This window comes from Pipistrellus kuhlii, unplaced genomic scaffold (assembly GCF_014108245.1).
Source record: "Pipistrellus kuhlii isolate mPipKuh1 unplaced genomic scaffold, mPipKuh1.p scaffold_m20_p_1, whole genome shotgun sequence".
Taxonomy (NCBI): Eukaryota; Metazoa; Chordata; class Mammalia; order Chiroptera; family Vespertilionidae; genus Pipistrellus; species Pipistrellus kuhlii.
The window spans coordinates 139,701,370-139,726,545 of record NW_023425404.1 but is presented as its reverse complement, the minus strand read 5'-3'; the positions used below and the strand labels follow the sequence as shown (position 1 = coordinate 139,726,545).

Below are 25,176 nucleotides of genomic sequence, written 5' to 3'. Positions count from 1 at the left end.
TAAACAAATAAACAAAAATGAACCACAACAAAAACACCTGACAAATAAGGGAAAAACAAGTAAACTAAAGCTGTAGGGTGCAGAAGGGTGGTAGGGGGAGTGGAGATCCAGCCTAACCTGTAACAGGTAGTTCACACTTATCTCTTCCCAGAACTTTTAGACAGTTATTTTACAATGCCCAGAGGCCCTTATTATAGATTTCATCTTTTGCTTCTAATTGATGTGACATTATGCTCTTCTTGGTCGGTCTTAAGCAATGCTACAGGTGGAGAGCCATTTATTGCATGAGAGGATGGCTCATCTCACTCACCCTCTGGCCACTCTTGCTGGTGGTATTGTGTGGAAGACAAGAATGCAGTCCACATGGAAAGAAATAACATTCTAGAAATGCAGTAATTACAGCCTACACTGCTCGAGGAAGGGCATAGAAGATGTGTTGTTCTACATTTATGCCATAAATAGCTTAAACGTAAATTGACCATGATCAGAAATAAAATGATCATCAACTTTTACCTGCATACTTTGGGTAAGACTTGTACTTGTGGTCATCATCAATAAAACACAGTAGCGAGCACAGAAGTGGCAAGAAGTATGTTGCAGCATCAAGAGTGGTGGTGTAACCAGAATTAAATAAATGGCATTGGGAATTATAGAGTAATGAGAAAAGGCTTGGTCTATCAAATATGTAATTATATAATGTTTGAATAGTTAAAACTGGAAGACCTTGCATAAAAATAAGTGGACTGATACTAAAACTAAAGGGCCTATAAACAAAATTTTGAACTTATGTAGATGCTGATGTACACATAGATATATAGATATAGATATGAAGTTAGCATCCCCAAATAATAAATATATAGATTATTCAACATATGATGTGGAAGAATTGAGTGTACAAGATTAAGTTGTAATATCACCTCTTTGTGTTATTTATAACTCCTGGGTATCTCAAAGACTAAATAGAAAAGAACAAAACCATTAAAAATAATAAGTAATTCTTGCCCTGGTTGGTGTGGTTCAGTAGGTTGGAGTGTCATCCAATAAATTGAAGAGTTGCAGGTTTGATTCCCAGTCAGGGCATCTAGGCTGTGAGTTTGATCCCTGAGCAGGTGTGTAGGGGAAGACAACCAAATAATGTTTCTCTCTTACATAAGTGTTTCTTTCTTTCTCCCCCCTTGCCCTCAGCCTTGTCTTCTCTCTAAAATCAATAAGCATGTCCTTGGGTGAGGATTAAAAACATCAATAATAAATAATTATTTAGAATGTATTAGCACATAATTACATGTAAAAAAGTAATGGAAACATAAGAGATTAATATATTCTATACATTAATTTTTTGTGTTAAAATTGTAAACTAAATTTAAAATCAGTACTCTCACTAGTGCATAGAGTCTGGAACACAGGGAAAGATTGTTTAGAGGACAAGTGTTCAGTCTTAGGAGTACATTTTAGTTTTTTATGGCACATCCATATGATGGAGACTTTTTTTGCTGCCATTGAAATGACTTTTTAAATGGCTTTTGATTATTTTGAAAATAATTATAATATGATACAAAAATCTGAAGAGATTACAAATGCTTAATTATATGGGAAATTAAAAAAAAGAAAAGAAGTGAAATTTTAGCAGCAGTTATCTTTGGGTGATTTAAATATTTTGTCTTTGTGCTTTATTCATTTGCAGTATACAATTTTTCAAATCACACTATAGTCAAGGTATATTTTAACTTTATGAATCAGTAATATGGGTCTCTAATGATACCAAGAAATTTGTGAAGAGAAGATAGTTTTAATTAAATGGTTAGATAGTAGAAAATCTTTATAGAAATTTTCACGTGTAAGTAGCTATAGGGCTTGCAAATGGACCTTTTTTCCTGATAGATAGAAAGGATGAAGGGAAGTTAATGTTAAAAATGTAGTTCGTAGTTTCCTACTGGTGAGAATTAAACTAATAAATCACATGAGATTGTGGGTAACCATTGAAGCTGGCAAAAATAGAGCATATAGTATTAAACTTTAGTTCTTGGGTCAAGGCTGACATATCAGGAAATGAAGTCTGGGGTATGAGCAACATAAGAACATGATACATTTTTTGAAGTTAGGGTAAAGAAATATCCATGGAGAAACATATCCGTTATGTAGTAGAGAGTTCTAGAGAGAGATAAGACTAAAGTTGTCATTAAATGTAGCCAAGTCCTTGATGTGAGGAATTCCAGTTCATTGTTGAGGACACAGATTGCAGAAGCATATGGAAGCAATTAGAGGAAAGTAAATGGAGACTGAGGGTACAGGCTGCATGTTTGCAGAGCTTGACTAGATAAAAGGAATAATAGAGGACGAGATCTAAAAGAGGCAATGAGAACTCTGGTGTCCCCTTTCAGAGCTGAGGAAATGTGAGCAGGAAAGACCAAAGAAGACAAAATTGATGCTTCTGTAGTAGGGGGTAAGGGTGGGAGTACATGAGTGAAAATAGGGTCCCATTTTGAGGGAATAGCATATTCTGCAGCAAGTCTCTTCAGCTGAGATTCAAAGGAAGGAAGCTCTGTAGATATAAAAAATCATCAAGAGACAGGCAGCTGGGATGGGGGAGCAGTGTCATATGTGTGGGCAAAGAGCACTGGATGTGAAGACGATACTGCCTCTTATACATTAGATGCATGACCTGAGGACATGCCCAGTGTTTATTGGGCTTAATAACCTTGCCAAGTGGGCTCTGTTTCTCCTTAAGTCAATGGGGAGAGGATATATTCCATATAATTTTCTAAATAATATGGTAAAATTCATTAAATTTGGAAAATCTCTTTAAAAGTCATAATGTGGTGAGACTAGGGATAAATGAGGGCAGATGAAAGTTATGTTTTCAGAAAAATTCACCATAAATTTCAGTGCAGGGCTACGGCCTAAGAGAATGGAAGCTGCTTAGCCAGCTGGAGGTTCTAATCGGAGCTTGTTAAATTTCTCTAATCATTGCCCAACAAGCTTGCTTTCTGAATATGATGCTATTGACAAGTGCCTCACATATTTGAGCTTAAACTCTTCTTGTACACTGTCTTCATTTATCAATGTGGATGATTTTATTGGCCCTTTTCTTTCAAAACCTCTCTGAGGCTTCTCCCATGGTGGCCTTTTAGATTTACAGTGATGGGTACTATGGAAATATTTCAGAATCTACATGCACAGTGGGTCCGTGGGAACAGAGAGATTCTCACGCACACAAGAAAAAGCTCCATAAAATATCTACAGCTATTGTCTTAGGTTGCTCGGAGAAAATGCATTCATATTCATAAGGTGCTGTATAATTATAAGAACCTGATTTTCATATGTCCCAGTGTGCTTTTTCAGCTCTGCTGTATTACCAAATTAGAGGAGACAGCACAACTTCACAAAATTAGAATATTCTGTTTTGTATGTTGCAGTTTGGCAGTACTCTATTTTTAATTTGCTCATCATTGATCCTAATAAAGACAAACTGTCACTGTAACCATTGCCTGGAATGCAATACATTAGTTTTATTGTCTCTGTAACAGCTGCTCATGTGTTGCTTCCTCTGTCATTCAATAATGATGTGTCCTTTTCTACATGCAGTGCCAGAAAAGCTGAGAGCTCACACCCTGTGAACTGGATTAAGTACAGGAAAATCTAATTGAATGCCATTATTGTGTTTTTACCACTTTGTTTTTAAAAAAGGGGACATATACCAGTAGAAGGAAGCTACTTTATAATATGTACTGAATAAGTGAAGAATATATGTTATTGTATATTTTTACGTTTTTACTAGCTTTGTACATTTTACCTTCACCTAATCTCTCTTGGCCTGGTTTTCCTTATGTAGAAATTGAGAGTGATAGCAACTTCCTTACCTGCCTCTGTGAGGATCAAATGAGCAAACTTTGTTAAATTAATGTCTCCAGCAGAGATTCTAGGCTATCACTTACCTGGGCAATATTTACAACAGTGCCTTAAATCTCTATTAATACATATGGAGTTTAATATTTCATCTTCATTATTTTAAATATATATTTTGCCAAAAAATGTTGCCTGTTTGCATATGTTTGCAGGGGTCTCCTGAGAGAGCCTAGCGATCTAGCAGAATCTCAGTTTAGGATGTGATAACAAAGACTGCACCCAAGCTTAGCTACAAAATAGGGCAAAGGAAAACATGATAAGGCCAATGGTATGTTGTTAAAATGGAGCACAAGAGTTGCCTTCTTCCTTAGTCTCCTTTTCCCAAGATGTGTCTGCAATGGTCAAATGTACTGCTCAAACTTCCTTCTAGGGGGCAGCAATGCCTTGGAATTTTGCCAACATTCCCTTGTCTCTCTTTAAACCTAGTTCAGTGACTCAGGTCTTCAAGGAAGCAAATCAAAGGAAATAATTGCATATAGATATTAATAAAAGGTAATAGTCTACACAAAGTTGGTAGAATGGGAGGGTTATTGGAGACCACCTATAAAGAAAACACCATAAAATTATACAGTTAAGATAAACTAATATATCATAAAAGACTGTGCAAGAAGTCTTCATTTTGCTATTTAATATGTTTATTTTTACTATCACTCATAATATGTACTTTTTTGCTTTTAAAATTAAAGTTACTATGGATAAATATGTCTTTAAAGAATAAAAATTTGAGACATGGGTTTTTAAGTATATGAGATTTAAAATCTGTTGGGGGTTGGGGGGGGAAATTTTCCCAAGAAGTGTAAATAAGATTTAGAGGAAATGCGCCTGACTCTGACTTGGGTTTTGTTGAATTTACTTTGATTTTTTTATAGAGGTTATGGTTTTAGAAAACAACTCAAAGAACTGAACAGAAATCAGGACACAACTCTTGACCCCTCTACTATTTGAGATACTAGTCATTAGTAAATCTTGACATCAGATTATATATAAATTTTTATTTTTTATTTCAGCTGGCCATATTCAGTTAAAGTTCTATTTATAAGGACATTATTAAAAATGTTTGGAAAAAAAATTAAATATAGTTTTGTATTATGATGTCTTTTATCATTATCTGCTAGAACTTGGTTTCAAACTCTAGGAGTAGGAGGTAAGTACTTTGGCCACAATGACTCATATGTCTGGGATTATCCAGTAAGAGAAAGATGGTGGTTCCAAAAGTTGTTACTAAAAATTAACCCATAACATCTTTCCTTTTCTTACACTATCACTTTCTGGGTGGAATGAGAAACACTATCACTTTATCTCTTATTTCTAATCAAATCTTCCCTCCATGGTAATTTATCCTGAATTTTGATATAATGAATAGAAGCCCAGCGTGCAAAATGGCGCCCACCTGTGTGTGCCCCACCATGTTCACGGTCCTGCCCACCCGCACGTACCTCATCACACCTGCTGGCCCCCAGCATTGCTGTGATTGAAGCCTATAGGCCTCCAGGGAGGGATTGAGAGGTGCTTCATGCATTTCATGGTGACTGGTTGTTTGGTTGTTACAGTATTACGGCCATGGACTTTTAATAATGTAGACTAGAGGACCAGCTTATGAATTCATGCCCATTGAGAGGAAATTAATTGGAAGAAATATTTTAATATTGCTATTCGACCTTTCTCTATAATAGAAATATCAACCAAATTCACAATTGACAATGACAAATCAAAACACATACTGGTATGTATGATTGGCACCAATGAGAGCTTTATATGTATCCTGCATGTGCCATTCAACTTAGCTTTTTATAGATATAGAATACACTTGCATAATTAGACCTGCTTTCTGATTTAGCTAAACTTTTTCCAGCCCTGTGAAGCATCCCAACTTCTCTTTTAGGTAACTATCAGCAACACAGCAATAAATATCAACACAAAGCTAATATTATTGTAGATCATTCAGGGAGAACAAAAGGTAAAATATTTAACTGCAGCAATGTTTGACTATATTATGTGCAGTGAGAAAACCTGAAGTCATTTTCAAGGTCCACCATTTCTTACTCCTTTTTAGTCAGGTCAAGTTTCTAAGCTTTTTAAATCTCCATTTTCCAGCTAATGAAAAGAAAATAGGATTCCACCAAGTCTCCTATCTACCTACTCCAGGACTTTTCTGAGAATAAAGTGAGATGAGACACAAGACACAGTAAAACACTTCACAGACATTTGGTTACAGTATAAAGTGTTTCCACCTGTGTTCCTGGGCTGAAGAAACTCCAAGGAGGCTAGTCATTAGGAAGAGGAAGCCAGGTGTTGTTATGTGACATCATTAACCTGATAGAGGGAAGGACACTTAGCATAATAGCCTTTTATATATATACTAGAGCAGCGGTCAACAACCAGGGGACCACTGATGGGTCTGTGAGGCTCAAAAACTAGGTGACTGCTAAAACTGGTTTGGCTCAGTGGATAGAGCATTGACCTATGGACTGAAAGGACCCAGGTTCCATTCCGGTCAAGGGTATGTACCTTGGTTGCAGGCACATCCTCAGTAGAGGTGTGCAGGAGGCAGCTGATTGATGTTTCTCTCTTTGAAGTTTCTAGCTCTCTATCCTCCTCCCTTCCTCTCTGTAAAAAAAAAATCAATAGAATATATTAAAAAACAAAACACAGAAAAACAAAACTTGGTGATCACTGTACTAGAGGCCTGGTGCACAATATTTGTACAATGAGGGGATCCCTCAGCCCAGCCTGTGCCCCTGGTGGTCAGTGCTCATCATAGAGACCTGATCATTCTGCTCTCTGGTCAATTTACATATTAGCCTTTTATTATATAGGATAAATACTTTAGAATTATGATAGGAAGAAGAAGAAAAAGAAAGTTTGCCAACAGTTCTAAACTATTCTGTAATGACCTCACTTATTATAACACTAAAGGCCCGGTGCATGAAATTTGTACATGAAAGAGGGTTCCTTCAGCTTAGCCTGCACTGCTCTAATTGGAGACCCTTCAGAGGATATCCAACACATGTAGTCAGCCCCCTCTCTCATAATCAGGGACTGCTGGCTCCTAATTACTCACCTGCCCGCCTGTCTGATTGCCCTTAGCCCCTCTGCCTGCCTGCCTGATTGCCCCTAACCTCTCTGCCTACCTGTCTGCCTGATGTCACCCCCAACTGCCCTTCTCTGTTGGCCAATTTGGTTCTGATTGGTCAGTTTCTATGCCAGTCAGCATAAAAAGCTCCACCTCCTAGGCAGCCATTGGCTCCTTACATTCACCCAGATTTGGTTCTGATTGCTTGGTTTATATGTCAGTCAGCATCTCTGGGCCTATAAACCAGGCCTGATCAGAAAGGTGGCACTGATCAGCAGCCCTGTGGAAGCCTGGAGAGAAATGGATGCCTAGCTGTTGGCCAGGCCTTGAGAGAAAAAGAGGCAAGTCCTGATCAATGGCTACCACAGAGGCTATGGATCAGACCCTGCCCTTCTCTCTGTGGGTCTCTCTCTGGGCCTGATCCGCAGACCCCTAGGTAGTCAGTGCTGGGTTGGGGTGCCGGCAGCAGCCCCAGTCAGTGCTGAATCACCACAGCAACCTAGCACTGACTTCCTGTCTGGTAGAACCTTCAGTTGTAACTGTCCTTCTGACCCTGGCTTTTTATTATATAAAGAGAAAACTTGCTGATTGCCATTATTTTGCAGAATATATGGTACTGACATTTTCTCTTTCCCCAAAGTAGATAAAGACCAAATGGGTAAAACTTTTAATGAGTTATATATAACTCGATTTTTTTTAAGTAAGTTCTTATTTATCACTCCTAATCATCAAATCTTAGTGCTACGAAAAAAAACCAAAAAACAGATTGCCACTAATCATATAACAAAATCTAATATTATTTATCTAGAAATATTCACTTTTTAACAGGTATATTAACTTAACATTTGGCAAAATATGCAATTATTACTGGATGAATTTAAATATCCTTCAAACACACGGTTCTTTTTTTTTTTTTCCTTTAACATTTCCTTGTCACTCATTTTAAAATATTTTATATGCTATTGATGCAATGGGAGTGACACTTTAAAGATAAATTCAGAAATGCCCCTTTAGGATCAACCATTAGACATGAAATATGAAATTCTGTCACACTGACATAATGACTGCTGCTATAATCACTAGCTTCTCTTTTATTAGTTTTTTTAAATTAATTAAGTGTAAAGCCTACCATTGGCCTTATAAAAATTGCTCATCTGTTTTCCCTTAATTTCAAATATATTAAAATAGTGAGTTTCTGTGTTAATTAAAACCTTAGAATTTATGGGAGTTTTAATTACAAACAACATTTCAGTGGTGAACATGTAGATGAGAGGCCCAGTGCACAACATTCTTAGTTCTGTTTAGTAATAAACCTATTATTGAATAATGACAAGACATTTGAAGAAAAACATATCATTAATGGTATTGTCTATGCTTAGCTTGAAACTTGTCTAAATAGAGGAAGATAAGAAGATCTCCTTGTTAAGATTTTTACACTGGCATCTGAAAATTTCACTTTTACTTTGAAAATGTGAATGGGTTTAAAAATACTGTAAACATTCAGAAATTATTATCAGGATTAATCAATTTAGTGGAAATATTTTGTCATCATACTATGCAACTATAATTTCTTCTATCTTTGAGTAAGATAGTTTATAAGATATAGGGTAAATAATGTCCAAAAAGTTACGGGAAGTATCACATTTTATTATCTTAACCAGAGCCTGTTGAAAAAAAAAAAAAAAAAAGGTCCCTTTTCTGTGGCGACCTGCAGCACAGGTATTTCCCAACTGGCATCTTTGCATGTTTCTCCTCTGGCAGGAGTCGGTTTAGCCTTGTCACACTGGGCTTTTAAGGGGAGCTCTATCTCTGCAGCCCAGGCTGTGTGTGACAAGATTAAATTGGCACACTTTACTTTATAGCTCTTATGTCCCTGGCAGTGCTAGGCTTGCTGATACCTCTGAGAGAAGGCTCAGCTGTCACTCAGTGACCCATTAACACTACTGTTCCATCCTGCAGTGTCATTTTTCTCATTCTCATGGAGATAATGCTCCCTGGAGATCTCCAATACCTGTAGGAATGAAAGAGAACAGCAGAGACAGGCTAACTATCAAAGACGGAGCAAACATCACAGAAGACCACGGATTCCCAACAGCAGAATTTTAAAATGAGTGAAGAAATGAAACCCATTATGATGAGTGGGTTGAGAAGGTGTGAGGAGGAAGGAATTTTAAGAGAAATTGTAACTTTCTAATACGTTGTTTTATCCTTCCTGGCTATCAAAAGATGTATCTAAAACAATACTTGCAACTAGATGACGAGAAAGAAGCTGCTTTGAATATGTCCTGGGCCGTTTGGGTAAGAATTTATTTACAAACAGGAATTTTGTATTTTATTTGTATGTTTATTTACAAATAGGCAGTGGATATAAAACAGTATACATTAAGGTGAATTCCTTAACAGTCTAAATAGAACAGGATCTTTAGGATCTTTAGTCATGATTGATTTATTCAGGTACAAAATCTTAACCAGAGCCTGTTGGAAAAAAAAAAAAAAAGGTCCCTTTTCTGTGGCGACCTGCAGCACAGGTATTTCCCAACTGGCATCTTTGCATGTTTCTCCTCTGGCAGGAGTTGGTTTAGCCTTGTCACACTGGGCTTTTAAAAGCATAAAATGGAAACAGGATACATGATCTTTGTAATCCTAGACCAAATACTTCTTTTGTCCTGTAATTGAACTGTTACCAGTTGCTTAAGCAAACACAGTATTGCTCTCCTTCAGTCTAAACTATATATTGTTGAGTGGGTCACTTTATAAAAAAATTACACTTTTTAATGTTTACTATATAAAGAGGCATTAGTAAGAACATGCTTTTAATTTTCCAGACTAATACTGGTACTATTTAGATTGCTATAAAAGCAAAAGACAAAATCACCTGAATCTTGATATTTTCCAGGGGAAAATAAACCTGTTAAAGACATTATAGGAAATGACTAAAAATATATATATTTTTTAAAAAGTAAATTGGTCAGAAAATAGGACTAAAATGGGCTGGACAGAATTCAGGATTATAAGAAAGATGCCATATAAAAAAACTTGTTACATAAATCTGTATCTCAGCCCTGCCTTCAATTTCCTCACCCCAATCAAAGCTTATTATTGGGTTTAGACCAGTGGCCAGCAAACTCATTAGTTAACAGAGCTAAATATCAACAATACAAGGATTGAAATTTCTTTTGAGAGCCACATTTTTTAAACTTAAACTTCTTCTAATGCCACATCTTCAAAATAGCTCACTCAGGCCATGGTATTTCTTGGAAGAGCCATAGTCAAGGGGCCAGAGAAGCATGTGGCTCGTGAGCCACAGTTTACCGATCACTGGTTTAGACTGTTATTATTCTCAGGCTGGGGTTTGTACCTGCTTCACTGCCTCCCCAAGTGAAAACAGGTGCTGGAAGCTAAAAGGATGAATGTGGTGTATTCTGCTGGAAAACCAACTTTTTTTTTTAATTGTTTGTTTTTAAGTATTTAAACTGCAAATAATTTGTAGATTTTTTTTTTTACATTAAACTACATATGGCATATTTCCAAGTAGGCTAAAACTTTCATGCATATGTTAAGGATTTTTAAAACTATGTAATAGAACTATTCATGAGAATATCTCCGGTTTGAACTGCCAGGACTCTGGTGTGCCTTAGAAATTGCGTTTATCCCTCTCTTCCATGGATGCATGGCCAGGAAGCACTGCTTTGTAGCATTCAGCAGGGGAAAAGGACTCAATACTCTTTTTAAAATATATATATTTTATTGATTTTTTACAGAGAGGAATGGAGAGGGATAGATAGTTAGAAACATCGATGGGAGAGAAACACAGACCAGCTGCCTCCTGCACACCCCCTACTGGGGATGTGCCTGCAACCAAGGTACATGCCCTCGACAGGAATCGAACCTGGGACCTTTCAGTCCGAAGGCGGATTTTTATGGCGCAGCAATGCCAATAGCCTTAATTAAGATCCGTGTGCAGTTCAGCCAGATCTCCCGGCATCAGAAACAACCTTTATTTTTCACTTTACAGTTGGAAGGCCCAGTAAAAACCCATCACTGCCGGCTGGTGGCAGGCGATTGGCCAGGCGCCCATGATGCAGCCGATGTCACGAGCTGGGCCTTTGTGTCGCCACGTGCACGTGGAAGAGGAGGAGGCGCGCGGGGCTCCGGGCAGTTGGGAGGTGCCCGCCTGGCCTGCCCACCTCCATGAGGAAGATGTTCGTCGCAGCCATGTGCCGCGTGTTGCCCCGCAACGCCCTGAAGAAGAAGCCCGCCAGCAGGATGCTGGGGGCAACCGGTAACTTTTCCAACCAAGCCACGTTTGACATTAAGAAATGCGAGCTCCACCGGCTGGAAAAAGGTCCCCCGGTCAAGGCCGTGCTCACCCGGGAGGAGGGGCTCCAGTACTACCGCACGATGCAGGTGATCCGCCGCATGGAGCTGAAGGCGGACCAGCTGTACAAGCAGAAGTTCATCCGCGGCTTCTGCCACCTGTGCGACGGCCAGGAGGCCTGCTGCGTGGGCCTGGAGGCCGGCATCCAGCCCACCGACCACGTCATCACCTCCTACCGGGCGCACGGCCTGTGCTACACGCGCGGGCTGTCCGTGCGCTCCATCCTCACGGAGCTGACGGGGCGCAGGGGGGGCTGCGCGAAGGGGAAAGGGGGCTCCATGCACATGTACGGCAAGTACTTCTACGGGGGCAACGGCATCGTGGGCTCCCAGGGGCCCATGGGGGCCGGGATCGCGCTGGCCTGCAAGTACAAGGGCAACAAGGAGATCAGCTTGACCCTGTACGGGGACGGCGCCGCCAACCAGGGCCAGATCGCCGAGGCCTTCAACATGGCCAGCTTGTGGAAGCTGCCTTGCGTGTTCATCTGCGAGAACAACCTCTACGGGATGGGCACGGCCACCACCCGCGCGGCCGCCAGCACCGAGTACTACAAGCGGGGCCACGTCATCCCGGGGCTGAGGGTGGACGGCATGGACGTGCTCTGTGTCCGGGAGGCCACCAAGTTCGCCGCCGACCACTGCCGGTCCGGGAAAGGGCCCATCGTGATGGAGCTGCAGACCTACCGCTACCACGGCCACAGCATGAGCGACCCCGGAGTGAGCTACCGCTCCCGGGAGGAGATCCAGAGCGTGCGGAACAAGAGGGACCCGATCATGCAGCTCAGCGACAGGATTGTCACCGGCCAGCTGGCCAGCGTGGAGGAGCTGAAGGAGATCGACGGGGACGTGAGGAAGGAGATTGAGGACGCGGCCCAGTTCGCCATCACGGACCTGGAGCCGCCTCTGGAAGAAATAGCCCATCACCTCTACAAAGACAACCCGCCCTTTGAAGTCCGCGGCGCCAATCAGTGGATCAAGTATAAGTCCATCAGTTGAAGGGAGACGGTTGCATTTATTTGTTAGTCCTTCAAGGGTACATGCATGGTCAACTTTATAAAAGAATACGTGTGCCCGGTTTTGTTAAGGAAGCATAAATAAAATCCAGAAAACGAAAGTTCTGGTGTGTTTTGTGGCAAGACGTGGAGATACTTAAGAATCTGTTCAAGGAGATTAAGAGAGAGCAGTGGAAAAGGTACACTCGGTGAAAAGGGGATATTTCATTCCATTGTACATTGGTGCATTAAAAGACGCCATGAAGTTAATCATTTCATAATTTAAAAGATACACTGAAGTACATTAAAATGTTCGAGAGCTTATTTGAGCATGCATTGGTTAGAACCCAGCAGTGCCACACAAGAGGTAGAGAGAAGCCATCCTCCCTCAGGAACTTGGGGAGAGGGTCTTATAAAGAAGCAAAACAAGGAAGTCACTTGATTGGCCACAGCTTAAGCATTGCCCTAGTTAGGAAAGGCTACTTGCCCAGGGTTTCTGATTGGTTGTTCCTGAGTTTAATTTTTCTCAGGTTTTAGTGCATGGACTCTGGCTCAGGTTTTGGTTTGATTACAAAGGCTACTGAGGCATTAAGGCCACCTTCACTGATGGCCACCGTGTCTAATTATTGATACAGTGTGGATATCTTAAAAAAGTATTTAAAATTTATAGAAGTTTATAATAGGAAAAACAGAAAACCACACAAGTATTTAATTTCCCAAGTTGTTTGTTGTAATAGTTCTATTTGATTTAGCTTCATGTTATTTTAGTAAATACTCTTATTCAGAGGAAAATACAATAAGTTCTCCACTCTGCCAGGAGTTTGTGAGTAAAATTACTATCCTGAGGTAGAGAGATAATTTCAAGTCACTCCAAGGAATCAGGACAATTTACTGCTATGCATCTTACAATCGTTTACTTGGATTAACCATTAATATCACCTACTATAATAGCATGCCTGTGAGCATACACATGCATGTGTATTCAATATGAATGTTGCAGCCAGTTCACAGACCATTTTCCAATAAAACATGATAAATATCAGGACAGAGGGACATAAGAGATGGACATTTTTCATGGTGTACTTTATTGCAATATTTTTGGTATAACAACTTAAAGGAAAAATATAAATTAAAATTGAGGGGGAGGATGAATCGCATTTTCCTTTAACCTAAGTTAAAGATAATCTATTTTATAGTCCATGTTTACTATTATTTGTTGCATAAAGAACTGTCTTGGTATATTTCAGATTGAAAAATGAATGAGCAGACAGGGTGACATCAAAGAAACTGAGCAGAGGAGGTGATGTTGATAAAAAGTTGGAAATAAAATCTGTGTTGGCAAGAACTGAATATTCACAGATAACTTTTTCAAAGGAAACACTCACTCAGATAAAATAAGTGTGATTTTCTCTTCAGGGCAATACCATGTCAATTAGCAAGTCAGGACTTTTTTTTTTTAATATATTTTATTGATTTTTTTACAAAGAGGAAGGGAGAGATATAGAGAGCTAGAAACGTCAATGAAAGAGAAACATCGACCAGCTGCCTCTTGCACACCCCCTACCGAGGATGTGCCCGCAATCAAGGTGCATGCCCTTGACCAGAATCGAACCTGGGACCTTTCAGTCCCCAGACCAACGCTCTAACGCTGAGCCAAACCCGTTTCGGCAAGTCACGACTTTGTGAAAGCATTTTTTTATGGTTATATTTGACTAATGACCTAAAAGCCTATTGAGTATGATGTTTGGCATATCTTCCTCCTCTGAGATAGTCTTACTAAAGTTGGAAGTCAAAATTTACCTGTGATTTAAGAAACAGTTTACAGAAAACACCAAAAACTCAGTTTTTAAAGGTTAAATCCCATCACTAGTAGAAACAGTTGTAACTATGCATAGTGAAGAATAACAACTTATTTTAGTGATCATTTTGTAATATACACAGATAGCAAATTGCTATGTTCACCTTTAACTAATATTACAATATATATTAATTTTATTTTAAAAAGTTAAATCTTTTCTTTATTGTATCAACTTCTACAAATGAAAGCTAGATACTTTCTAACAGAAAACCAAGTTTTAGAATTCTGTGTGGGCATGAGCATGTTGTGTACACATACGTACAGGCTTAATCTTCATACCTTTCCTCAAACAGGTTTAAGCAAGTGAGATAACCTTAACATTCTGAACTGAAAAAATAGAGATAAGCATTGGTTTGTTATAAATCAGTGAAGTTACTAATGTGTTTTGATGAATAATATTTACCTTTGAGTTACATAGATTGATTTTTTACATTAGAAACAAAGCATTTTATTGTAGTCAAAATAATCTCATTTTTTTTTACAAGGATTCTTCTAAATTTTATTTGTTTGGACATATATTTTCATAAACCTGAAAGTGGAAGATAAGCTGCTAATTAAAGCTATTTTCTCTACAGAAATCATTTTAAAAGCTTGTTTATATTAAGGATTCTTTTAATATCAGTAAAATTTAAGATGTACATAATTGATTACAAATGAAATCATCACTAAACCAAGGTACACAGATAATTCATTTCAGAAAAAAAAAAAATCTAATTTTACCATATTAGAGAAATAAAGTATACTTGTCACAATCTATAATAATAAAAGCATAATATGCTAATTAGACCAGACTAAGCTGCAGCACTTGGGCAGAGGCAGACTCTGAGCCCATTGCATGAATTTCATGCATCGGCCTCTAGTATACATTATAAAATCCCATTAAAGCATGGAGTTTTCAATGTTTTCTATATTAAATGAAGTCCAGGCTTTTGTGTATACATTCAGAAAGTACAATCCTCTTGCTGGTTGTACACCATTCTGTAATGATGCAAAACAAAACATAAAAATCGAAAGAAGCAAGTATCAAAACAAACCCCCCCCTTATTTTTTTCCACTTAGATCAATGTTACTAACAATGTATCAAGCTATAATTTAAAGAGGTTTAGAAATGCAGCAGTTGGCTATTTCCTGCCTAATTACTGTGTTATTCAGCCTATTTTATAGACCTAATAAGCCATGATGGTCATAAGAATTCTACTGTTGCAGCAATGTTAGGAGGTCTAAGGGAAAGAAGAGTTCCTATCACACTAACTTTTGTGAAACTTTATAAAGGTAAAGGATTGTGCGCATATCTATAATGGAATGAGAAAGAAAGGAGGTTAAGAAATTGTCCAAAGGGACTACTTAGATGCATTAGAATTATACTTATTTTTTCAAATAGATGTGTCTGCCAATTTGGTGCATAAAAACAGAGCAGATGGTGGTGAAAATTAACCTAAATTATTTGTGGTAGAGAGCTAGTTTTAAAAATTGATATATAAATCACCATACCATAAAATTTATCATGTTATAGTGTACAATTTAGTAGATATTAGTGTCCACAACGGTGTGTAACCATCTTTGCTGATTTCAGAACATTTTCATCACCCCAAAGAGAAAACCTTTATCATTACCAGTCACTTCACTTTTCCCCTATCTCTCCATCTTCTGGAAAATATGACTCTATTTTCTGTCTCTGAATCTGCCTATTCTGGAAATTTTACGTAAATCATATATGTGCTCTTTCGGTCTGTCTCCTTTCACTTAGATGTTTTCAAGTTTTGCTGTAAGATACTTCAGTGCTATATTCTTTTTTAATGGCTGAAGAACATTGAACTTTATCCATTTATTAGTTGATGGATATTTGTATCTTTTCCAATTTTTTTCTACTAAAAATAGTAAAAGCTAGTATTGATAAGAAAAAGTTCAGTTCTTTGCTTATAAACGCAAAGATAAAAGAAATTTTAAAGGTACTAGGCAAAGGTAAGGCAATAGAAAAAGATAAAAGAAAATTTAAAGGTAAGGCAATAGAATTTCTTTATTCTTTAAAGGTTTTTTTAACATTTATTTTTAACATATTTTTATTGATTTCAGAGAGAGGGAGAGAGAGAGAGAAACATCAATGATGAGAGAGAATCATTGATAGGCTGCCTCTTACTTGCCCCTGCCCCCCATTTGGAGATCGAGCCCACAACCTGGGCATGTGCCCTCGGCCAGAACTGAACCAGGACCCTCGGGACTCTTCAGTCTATAGGCTGATGCTCTATCCACTAAGCCAAACTGGTTAAGGCTGCAATAATATTTCTTATAATACAATATCAATTAGATAAAACAACTTGAAGACAACTGTTAAACTATTCTACTGTTCTAATTGAATTTTGATTTTTAGTAGACTTTAATTTTTAGAACAATTTTATTTTTATCAAAAACATGGGAACCCATGAACAGACTTCCTATATGCCCTGCATCCAGGCTCCCTGATTATTAGCATCTGAGAATAGTATGTGGGAAGGAAGGAGTAACCCTAGCTGGCCTAGGTCGCTAAAACTATGCACGCCCCCAAGGAAGGCCTGTCTTCACACTCCAGGAAGATGACTTCTGAACCCTTGGACCATTCTTCCCCATGACAGTGTTTCTGCATGACTGAGGCTTGAGCCATGCTGTACTAATTTGTCCAGAGAAGTTTAGCTATGTTCCCATGTTACTCCACTCAGAGGAGATACCTGGAAGCCTGATTTCCCTTGGACTTTTCTCCATGAGCCTTTACCCTTTGCTGATTTTGCTCTCTCACTTTTTACTGTAACAACCATAAGCATAACAACAACAAAATTCAAGTTTCTTAATTTTATAGAACAATGATATATGTAAAAGAGGAGTCCTAGAAATATTAAATGACTAATTCAGGCTCACACAGTGAGTAATAATAACTACTATTAATCATAGCTACTGTTCTTTGCTGCTAGGTGCTTTTAAGTGCAAGACAATATAACTTAGTACTTAATATACATCATTTTATACAATATTTGAAATAGCCACATAATATGAGCATTTTAATCTTCACTTTACAAAAGAGGAAATTGAGGCCCCAGTACATTGTTTAAGATTGCATAATTTATAAATGAATTTAGAGCTAAGTTTCAAAGCCGGGCAACAAAGTCCATATTTTGAAAATTGCTTTTTATTGTATTGCTTTCTTATCATTGCTTCTTGTAACACTCAACCATGTAATAGGTGACAAAGTATGTTAAGAAACAAATGAATGGAATTGAACTAGAACCAAGAGATTTTTTTCTTTCTTTAAAAAAAAAATATATTTTATTGATTTTACACAGAGAGGAAGGGAGAGGGATAGTGAGGTAGCAAAGTCGATGAGAGAGAAACATCGACCAGCTGCCTCTTGCACCCTCCCCCTCCCCCCCCCCCCCCCCCCCCCCGGGGATGTGCCCGCAACCAAGGTACGTGCCCTTAACCAGAATCAAACCTGGGACCTTCCAGTTTGCAGGCCAATGCTCTATCCACTGAGCCAAGCCGGTTTTGGCCTAGAACCAAGAGATTTTATCAATTATTTCACTATAAACGGAATTTAGATTTTCAGGCTCTGAATAGAAACACAAAGTAAAATTGAGAGGGAAACAGACACAGAGTATAGGAAGCACCTGAGATGAAAGCCACAAATTCTGTGGTACTCCTGCTACTGAGAGTGGGATTGATGTTCCTTCCCTTTGAACCTGGTGGGTCTGTGTCTCCTCTGACCATTAGAAGGCAGCAGAAATGATGCTGTGCAGTTGCAGGACCCAAGACATAAGAAAAAGGCAGGTTTTGCTTCATGTGTCTTGGATCCTTATTTCTGGGAGTTGTGATTCTCCACTTGAGAAGCTCAAGTACATCAAGTACCCCCTGCTGGAGAGTATATGGTCACCAGTTCCAACTGACTCAGTCTTCCAGCCAAAACGGCAAAGACAATAGATGTGTGAGCAAAGGCATCTTGGGTCCCCAGAAACCTATTGCTCACTCAAAGCCAACAAGGCACCACAATGTCTTGAGAGAAAGAGGAATCACTAGCCAAACTGCCCAGATTCGCAGTGTAAAAATGGCAAGGAAAACAAAATGGTGGGATTTAAGAGTCTAATTGTTGAGGTATTTTGTTACATAGCAATAGATCATGAGAATAGGAAGTGGCATTAAACTTAACAGAAATGGGAATTACATTCCAAGCCAAGACTGACAGAACAGAGGAAGTCTAATAAACCAAGTCAGAAGCAGAATGCTTATATCAATGCAAAGGTTCACAATCTAGAAATCTCAAGGGGGAAGAAATGAGTCTTCGATTAAAATAAGAAAGCCCATGAATAAAACTACCACTGTTCAATATATATTTTTCTACCATTTGAAGCTGGTTTTCATATTAAGTACCTTAAACATTAGGTATTCAGGTTTTTATAGTAAAATGTTGTCAACCATCCATCAAGAAATACATTGCAGATTATATCTGCAATTTCCCTGACAGAAGCTTTTCTCTAGTCCAGTTGGAGGTTTTCTTTGGATTGGTGAGTATCAGGCTTTGCTGAGTTGAAGCCAAAGCACTTGAAATGCTAAGGCTGTATGTGATCTCCTTGGGAGAGCACAGATCTTCATGAGCAGTCTACTCAAGTAGTAAGAGGAACCTCGGTAGTCAAGCACTCAGTTAACAAAACCTGAGAGGCAAAGCTGGAATGAAATCAGGAACAGGGCCAAATTGATGGATATAGATAGTAAAGAGACAAAAGATGGAACCAGAGGCCAAGAGAATAAGGTGGAAATTATCCTATATAATAATAGCCTAGGTGGTGTCCCACAAAAATGTTGTCACAAGATGGCCACCACAATATGGCTGCCACAAGATGGCCATGTGCATAGCGGAGGTGGGGCCTGGCAGCTGTTCCACATGATGAGACCTGGGGGCCCTGTGGCTCTGCAGAGCATGGAGGATGCTGGTCCAGCAGGGACAGCAGTTGAGGGGGATCAGGCCAGCAGGGGAGGTGATTGAGGGCAATTAGGCTGGCAGGAGAGCAGTTAGGCATCAATCAAGCAGGCATGGAAGTGGTTAGGGGGCGACCAGGCTGGCAGGCAGACACAATTAGGGGCAATCAGCCAGGTGAGCAGTTATGAGCCAGCAGTCCCAAATTGTGAGAGGGATGTCTGATGGGCAGTCAAATATCCCCCAAGGGGTCCCAGTTTGGAGAGGGTGTTGGCTGGGCTGAGGAACCATCCCTCTGTGCATGAATTTCATGCACTGGGCCTCTAATAACAAATAAGAACAAAGGGAACTAGAAGTAGTAGGCTGGCATGTTAGTGACCTTTGTGCCATCACAGAAGTCAATACCTATTGGATGAATTGAATCAGTAATATCTCATGTATTAACAGTCCCTTTTGAACCTAATATTTCCTGTCAGTACCATTTGGTTTTACAACCATCCAGCACTTATTTAACATAGAAATAAATTAGATTCTGGATTTTGGTGTTATTTAAATTTTGGTTCAAATCATAGCCCTGTCATCTATAAGAAATGGAACCAGGAGAAAATGACTAACTCTCTGTATCTGGTTGATGCATGTGACTGTTGTAAAAGTTAAATAGAGTTATTATAGCTTAGTTCTAGGTACACCCAAGATAATCAATAAATGGAAATTTCTGGTACAGAGAGCTATTGACTGAGAAGAACAGAATTTTGAAGAGACCACTTTTCCTTATATGAAAGCAATAAAAAAAGTTCAATTTTATGTAAATACCTAGGTGCAAGGATTGCAGTGGTCATTAGAAAATGAGGCTGCGTGTGGAATACATTTTCACAAATTCAGCCACCTTTTATTTTCTCATACCCTCTCACTCTTGACTTAATTCTCTTATATCCAGTATTAGACACAGAAAATAGTTATGAAGGACAAGGAAGTTTGGGCAGTAAGACAATGTAGGAGTAATGGAACTCCCCAGGTTGCAACCAAAATTTATTCAAAATTGACCTAAAAACTATAGTAAGGAATGTGGAAATTGTTTAAACATGACTGTTGTAGAATTAGGGCTGGGAGATATCGATTTTGCCATTCTATTATAATATAGATGACTGTAGATCATCTTAATTCTAGCAATTCATTCAAAATTAACCCCACTCCTCCTATTGTAATTTTTTTTAAAGATTGCTCCCAAATATTAATAAAAGCAATGGTCTGCTCAACCTTGAAACAAAAATTCAAACCCAAACTCTCCGTTCACTCAGTATTATAATTCTGTCTCATTGACTTAAGTCATGTTTGTCTGATTCATGAGGTTGATCTATGCAGAAAGGAGCAAAGATAAGAAGAGGTCTCTGTACTGGAATTTGATAAAGAGAGATGGAAACTTTCTGTCGAGGTTATGCCCAGAAAAGAACACAATCAAATTAGGAGACACTGAAGAGCAACAAAGACAGTTCATACAATACTTTCCTTTTGACAGGCCAATAAATACTCAAGCTGAATAATTTACCAAAAGAAAAAGAACCCACTCAAACCTCATGACCTTTCGAACAATGAGCAGGAGTTCAATTATCCACAACTGTTCTATTAGAAGGCAGCTTTCCAGGCTGCATGTTATTTCAGCAGTCATATGTTATAATTATTAAAGAGGGAGATCACTGCCATTGTCGTTTCTGTGTCCTGCTATAGTTTATTGCTTCTTAAAACACACACACACACACACACACACACACACACACACACACACAAAACCTGCTGTCACATGAAGTAGCACTTTGCCAAAAAAAAGAAGGATAAAGTAGGAGGAAGCAATTATTTTAATAATATTTCTGGCGCGCGTGAGCTATTAGATTTCAGTGGAACACTTTATCTGCACATTACTAGAGTGATACTGTCACTTTAGAAAGTACTATATAATTTTCTTCCATTAGAGACTCAGAGTAACTTGCCAACAGTACCCAGAGAATTTCTCCATCACTACCCACATGGTGTGCAGTGTTGCAGAGTACACAGCTCATCACTTTTGGGGGCTATATCTAGGTTCCAAAAATTGAAAAGCTTTTTCATTCACTGGTGTCTTGTAAAATTGTACAGTTGCCCTCAGACAAAAAGCTGTGGAAGTCATATAGAATATCACATATTATATTTTGAAACTAAAGAACTACAGTTTACTACCAGGATGAAAGCATCTTATGAATTCAGTTCTTGGAGAGGTAGCACATTTCTTGTGATTTAAAGTATCTTAAAATTCCTTAGGCATGATTTTTATTCAGTGATTCCTGAAACTCACTAAGCATTATTCTTATTGCATTACACAGGTTATCAGTGAAAAGTTTAAATATCAGCAGGCCTATAAATTGAGTGTACTGCCTAGGTAGTATTGGGATGCGTTGCTAAGAGTGTGACTTGCCTATCCATATTATCTGGACTACTTATTCACTTTGTACTATCCCATTTTCTAATAACCCTATCATATCCCTATCAAAAAATTTTGTCAAAATTTAGTAGGAAACAACATATGTGATAAAATTTTATTAGTGGGAAACGTTTCAAATCTCTAAAATCTATGAGCCTTACATATATTAGCTAATTTAAGAAGAAATTTATCATATGTACAATAAGCGTTACATGTGTATAAATGTCTCCTTTGAGAACACATTTGCTCTTTTTATTCCTTAATAAGGGCTTTACTTTTGTGTTAACCAAAAATATTAAGGAGCAGGTGGTAACATTCTGTCAAGTGAAATGAGCAACAGTGTAAACACTATATTTATTAACATCATTCCTAAATATTCTCTAATAAAGAGCATTAAACTACTTACTATTCACCATGAGATTATAAAAAGCGCATTGGAGCTTCAAAATCAATGACATGTTGCCCTGTATCCAATGTTTCTCTTTGGCAAAGAGAAAAGAATCCACTTCTCAAACACAGCATGCCATTTTTTAATTCACACTTAAATTTCCACTTGAGGAGGCAAACCAAAACAAACCCGTCCTCCCTGAGATGCACCCTGGGAATAAGTGCCCTCCCAACTTTAATAATTATCTGAGAACAGTCTTTCTCCCACTCCCCTTTTCCATCTGAATAGCAGTTGCTTATTAGGACCTAGTTGTTTTCTACTCCATTATTTGCATAATTCATAGATGTCAACCTGCTGGCTCTCTTTGTCCCATAGAATGATAGTCTTTGTTTGCTAAGTAAATTGTTCCCTCTTTGCAGCTAACATGAGGGATATACTGTGTAAAAGTTGTAAAATGAAACAACTGTCAGCATTTAAATTGGTAGATATTACCTGTGTTAATCATGTCCTGCTTCAAGACTTCCTCTTCCTGTATAAATTAAATTATGTACATGTCTGAAAAATAGTATGTGTATTTAGGAAATCTTTATTAAAACATAGGAGAGGTTAAAGATATGTAAATAGCTGTTACTGTCACATGATTCCTTATATACCTTCCTTAAAAACATATTACAGCACTGTAGATGAAAGGGTAATATTACTTAGTTACCAGAGTTTGGTAATAAAAATGAGAAATTATGGCTTCATACCCACTCACAATAACTTCTCAGCAATTACATGGAGAGTTAAGTAAAGTGTTTCCTCCAATTGATATTCTATGCAACTCAGCTTAACTCTGCAAATATCACATATTTTTAATACAAATGTTTCAGCATTTTTAAATCTAAATTAGTAAGAAGGCATTTTTCAGAAGAAAGTGATACACAAGGTCATTGTAGTACAAATAAAAGAGGCACATGTTTGAGTCAATTTGGGTCTCAAAGACAATAAATATAATTGTGTTGTACTGTGGTAGCAGAATTGTGTGAAAAACACTTCTGATCAGAATATTTATCTACAATAGCATTTGGGAAGCAAAATATTTGGGTTCCAATAACATGTAGTAAAATTAGGTTTACAAATATCTAATTCAATTGGGATCTTTCTGGAGTTTTATTGCATTAAAATTTTTCTCTGTTCTTTCAAAATGGGTAATATTTACTGTAGATTGGTTCATCCAACAGTTAAGTGCAGGCAAAATGCATTGCATTTGCTTATCTTTATTGCAATTTTGGATGTAAGATTCTTGGAAGTGTAATTTGATGTTAACAACCATATATAATGGCATAATTTTATAAATATAATTAAATAATAGTGAACATAAATTCTTAATGTAGAGTCAGTTTCTTTGGCTAGGATTCAGAATCAGCTTAATTTTTTTTTTTTTCAAAGAAATCGTTCTTTTAAGGTTCAGAAAATATGACTTGAAATTTCTATCTTAAAAATGGGGTCTTTAATGGTAAAAACATGCAATCAACTTTATGGTTTCCATTTTACGAATGCAAGATGCCAGACATGTAGAGGATGCAAGCTAATCCCTATGTAGTGTTATCTTTTCATTTTACACGTGCCAAGTTCTTATATGTGCAAATAAAACAGAAACTAGGGTCTATATTACTCAATTATGATTGTGCAGGATTGGAATATCTATAATTCACCAAGAAAATTTCCCTGATATCTGTCCTATGATTAGACAGTTATGATTTGTATGAACTTCTAGGGTCTTATACTGAACATTCTAACATTTGCTGGAAGGTATGTAGTATTTGAATCAAAGTATCTGAGGTAATTGCAGAAAGAAATGAGGAAAGTTATACACTTCCTAGTGGACACAGGGTGAAAAATGCAGTTGGTTAGACTATATCTAATCTCTGCTTTCCTCAATTTAACTAAGAATGAACCAAATTTAATTATAATAAATGTTGTATGAAAACCAAACATAGCAAGATTGCTCATTATCCTCAGCACAGAACACATGGGAAAGGTTCCATAAATGAAGAAAATATATATTTTTACTAAAATAGGGAGAAAAATTGAATATGTAGGTTAGAAAAAGAGAAAATGAGAAGTTACTTTTAAGTAAAACCAGCTTTCTCCATCTGGCTTTTCCTGAAGAGGTACTGAGAATAGATTTCTTGCCCCTTTCTTTACTGGTAAAGATGCATATAACTCAAATATAGAGAAAATCAAAGAAAAGGGTACCCAAGACTATTTTATTTTAACCATTGTTAGTATGTAATAGTATCAGAGACAACTTGGCAAGCCATATGCTAGTAAATGATATATGGAAAGTCATAAAGCCTTTCAGACATAAGGTTTTTTTTGTTTTGTTTTGTTTGTTTGTTTTTAACTATCCCTCCTTTTTAATAGTTATCATCGGTACCAGATGTTATTGATTTAAATTAGATATCCTTTCATACTTATATGACCAAATGATCGAATAAGTAAATAAACAAGAAAACAAAAATAATGAACAAATCTCACATGCAGAATATTTTCAAATAATTCCTGTGCGTATTCTGCTCTCAAGTAGGTGAAGCATAGTTTCCAACTCCTTAAATGTGGGCTGTGCATATTGGCTTCTTTTCCAAAAGTACAGATTGAAAATAGGGAAGTTTGGTAACTTGACATTTAGGAAACCTGACAAACACCACCTAAGTCAGGTGTTGAAGTTCAATATCAACAATGATAAATCATGTTGATGGTATGTACCTTTGAAATGATGTGACAGAAATGGCATTTTAACTCCATGCTCTTCTTCCCAAGACATGTAACCCGAATTTAATCACCAGAAAAACATCAAATACCTATTGAGACATATTATGCCAAATGCCCAATTAGTACCCTCAAGTCATCCAAAACAAGGAATATCTAAGAAACTGACAAGAGAAGATTACAGAGACAGGAGGACTAGTAATACAGAACTCTGAATGGGATCCTGGAACAAAAACCTGATGTTAGGTAAAAATTAAGGCAATCTGAATCAAATAGGAACATGAATGAATAATAATGCTTTAGTATTGATTCATTAATTGAGAATACACTAATATATGACATTTAAAATATATACTTGTGCATCAGTATGGAATCATGAATTGTTTGAGATTTTAAAGGAAGATATTAACAACGGAGGAAGTTGAGTGTGAGGTATATGAAAC

General features: G+C 37.6%; 1 protein-coding gene across 1 annotated transcript; it reads left to right on the top strand.

The window, feature by feature from the left end:
* Positions 1-11,052: 11,052 nt before the first annotated feature.
* Positions 11,053-12,349, top strand: PDHA2 (pyruvate dehydrogenase E1 subunit alpha 2). The gene is given in 3 exon segments (XM_036419440.1): positions 11,053-11,089; positions 11,092-11,141; positions 11,144-12,349. Coding segments are annotated over 3 exon segments (1,293 nt in total).
* The last annotated feature ends 12,827 nt before the right edge of the window (positions 12,350-25,176 follow it).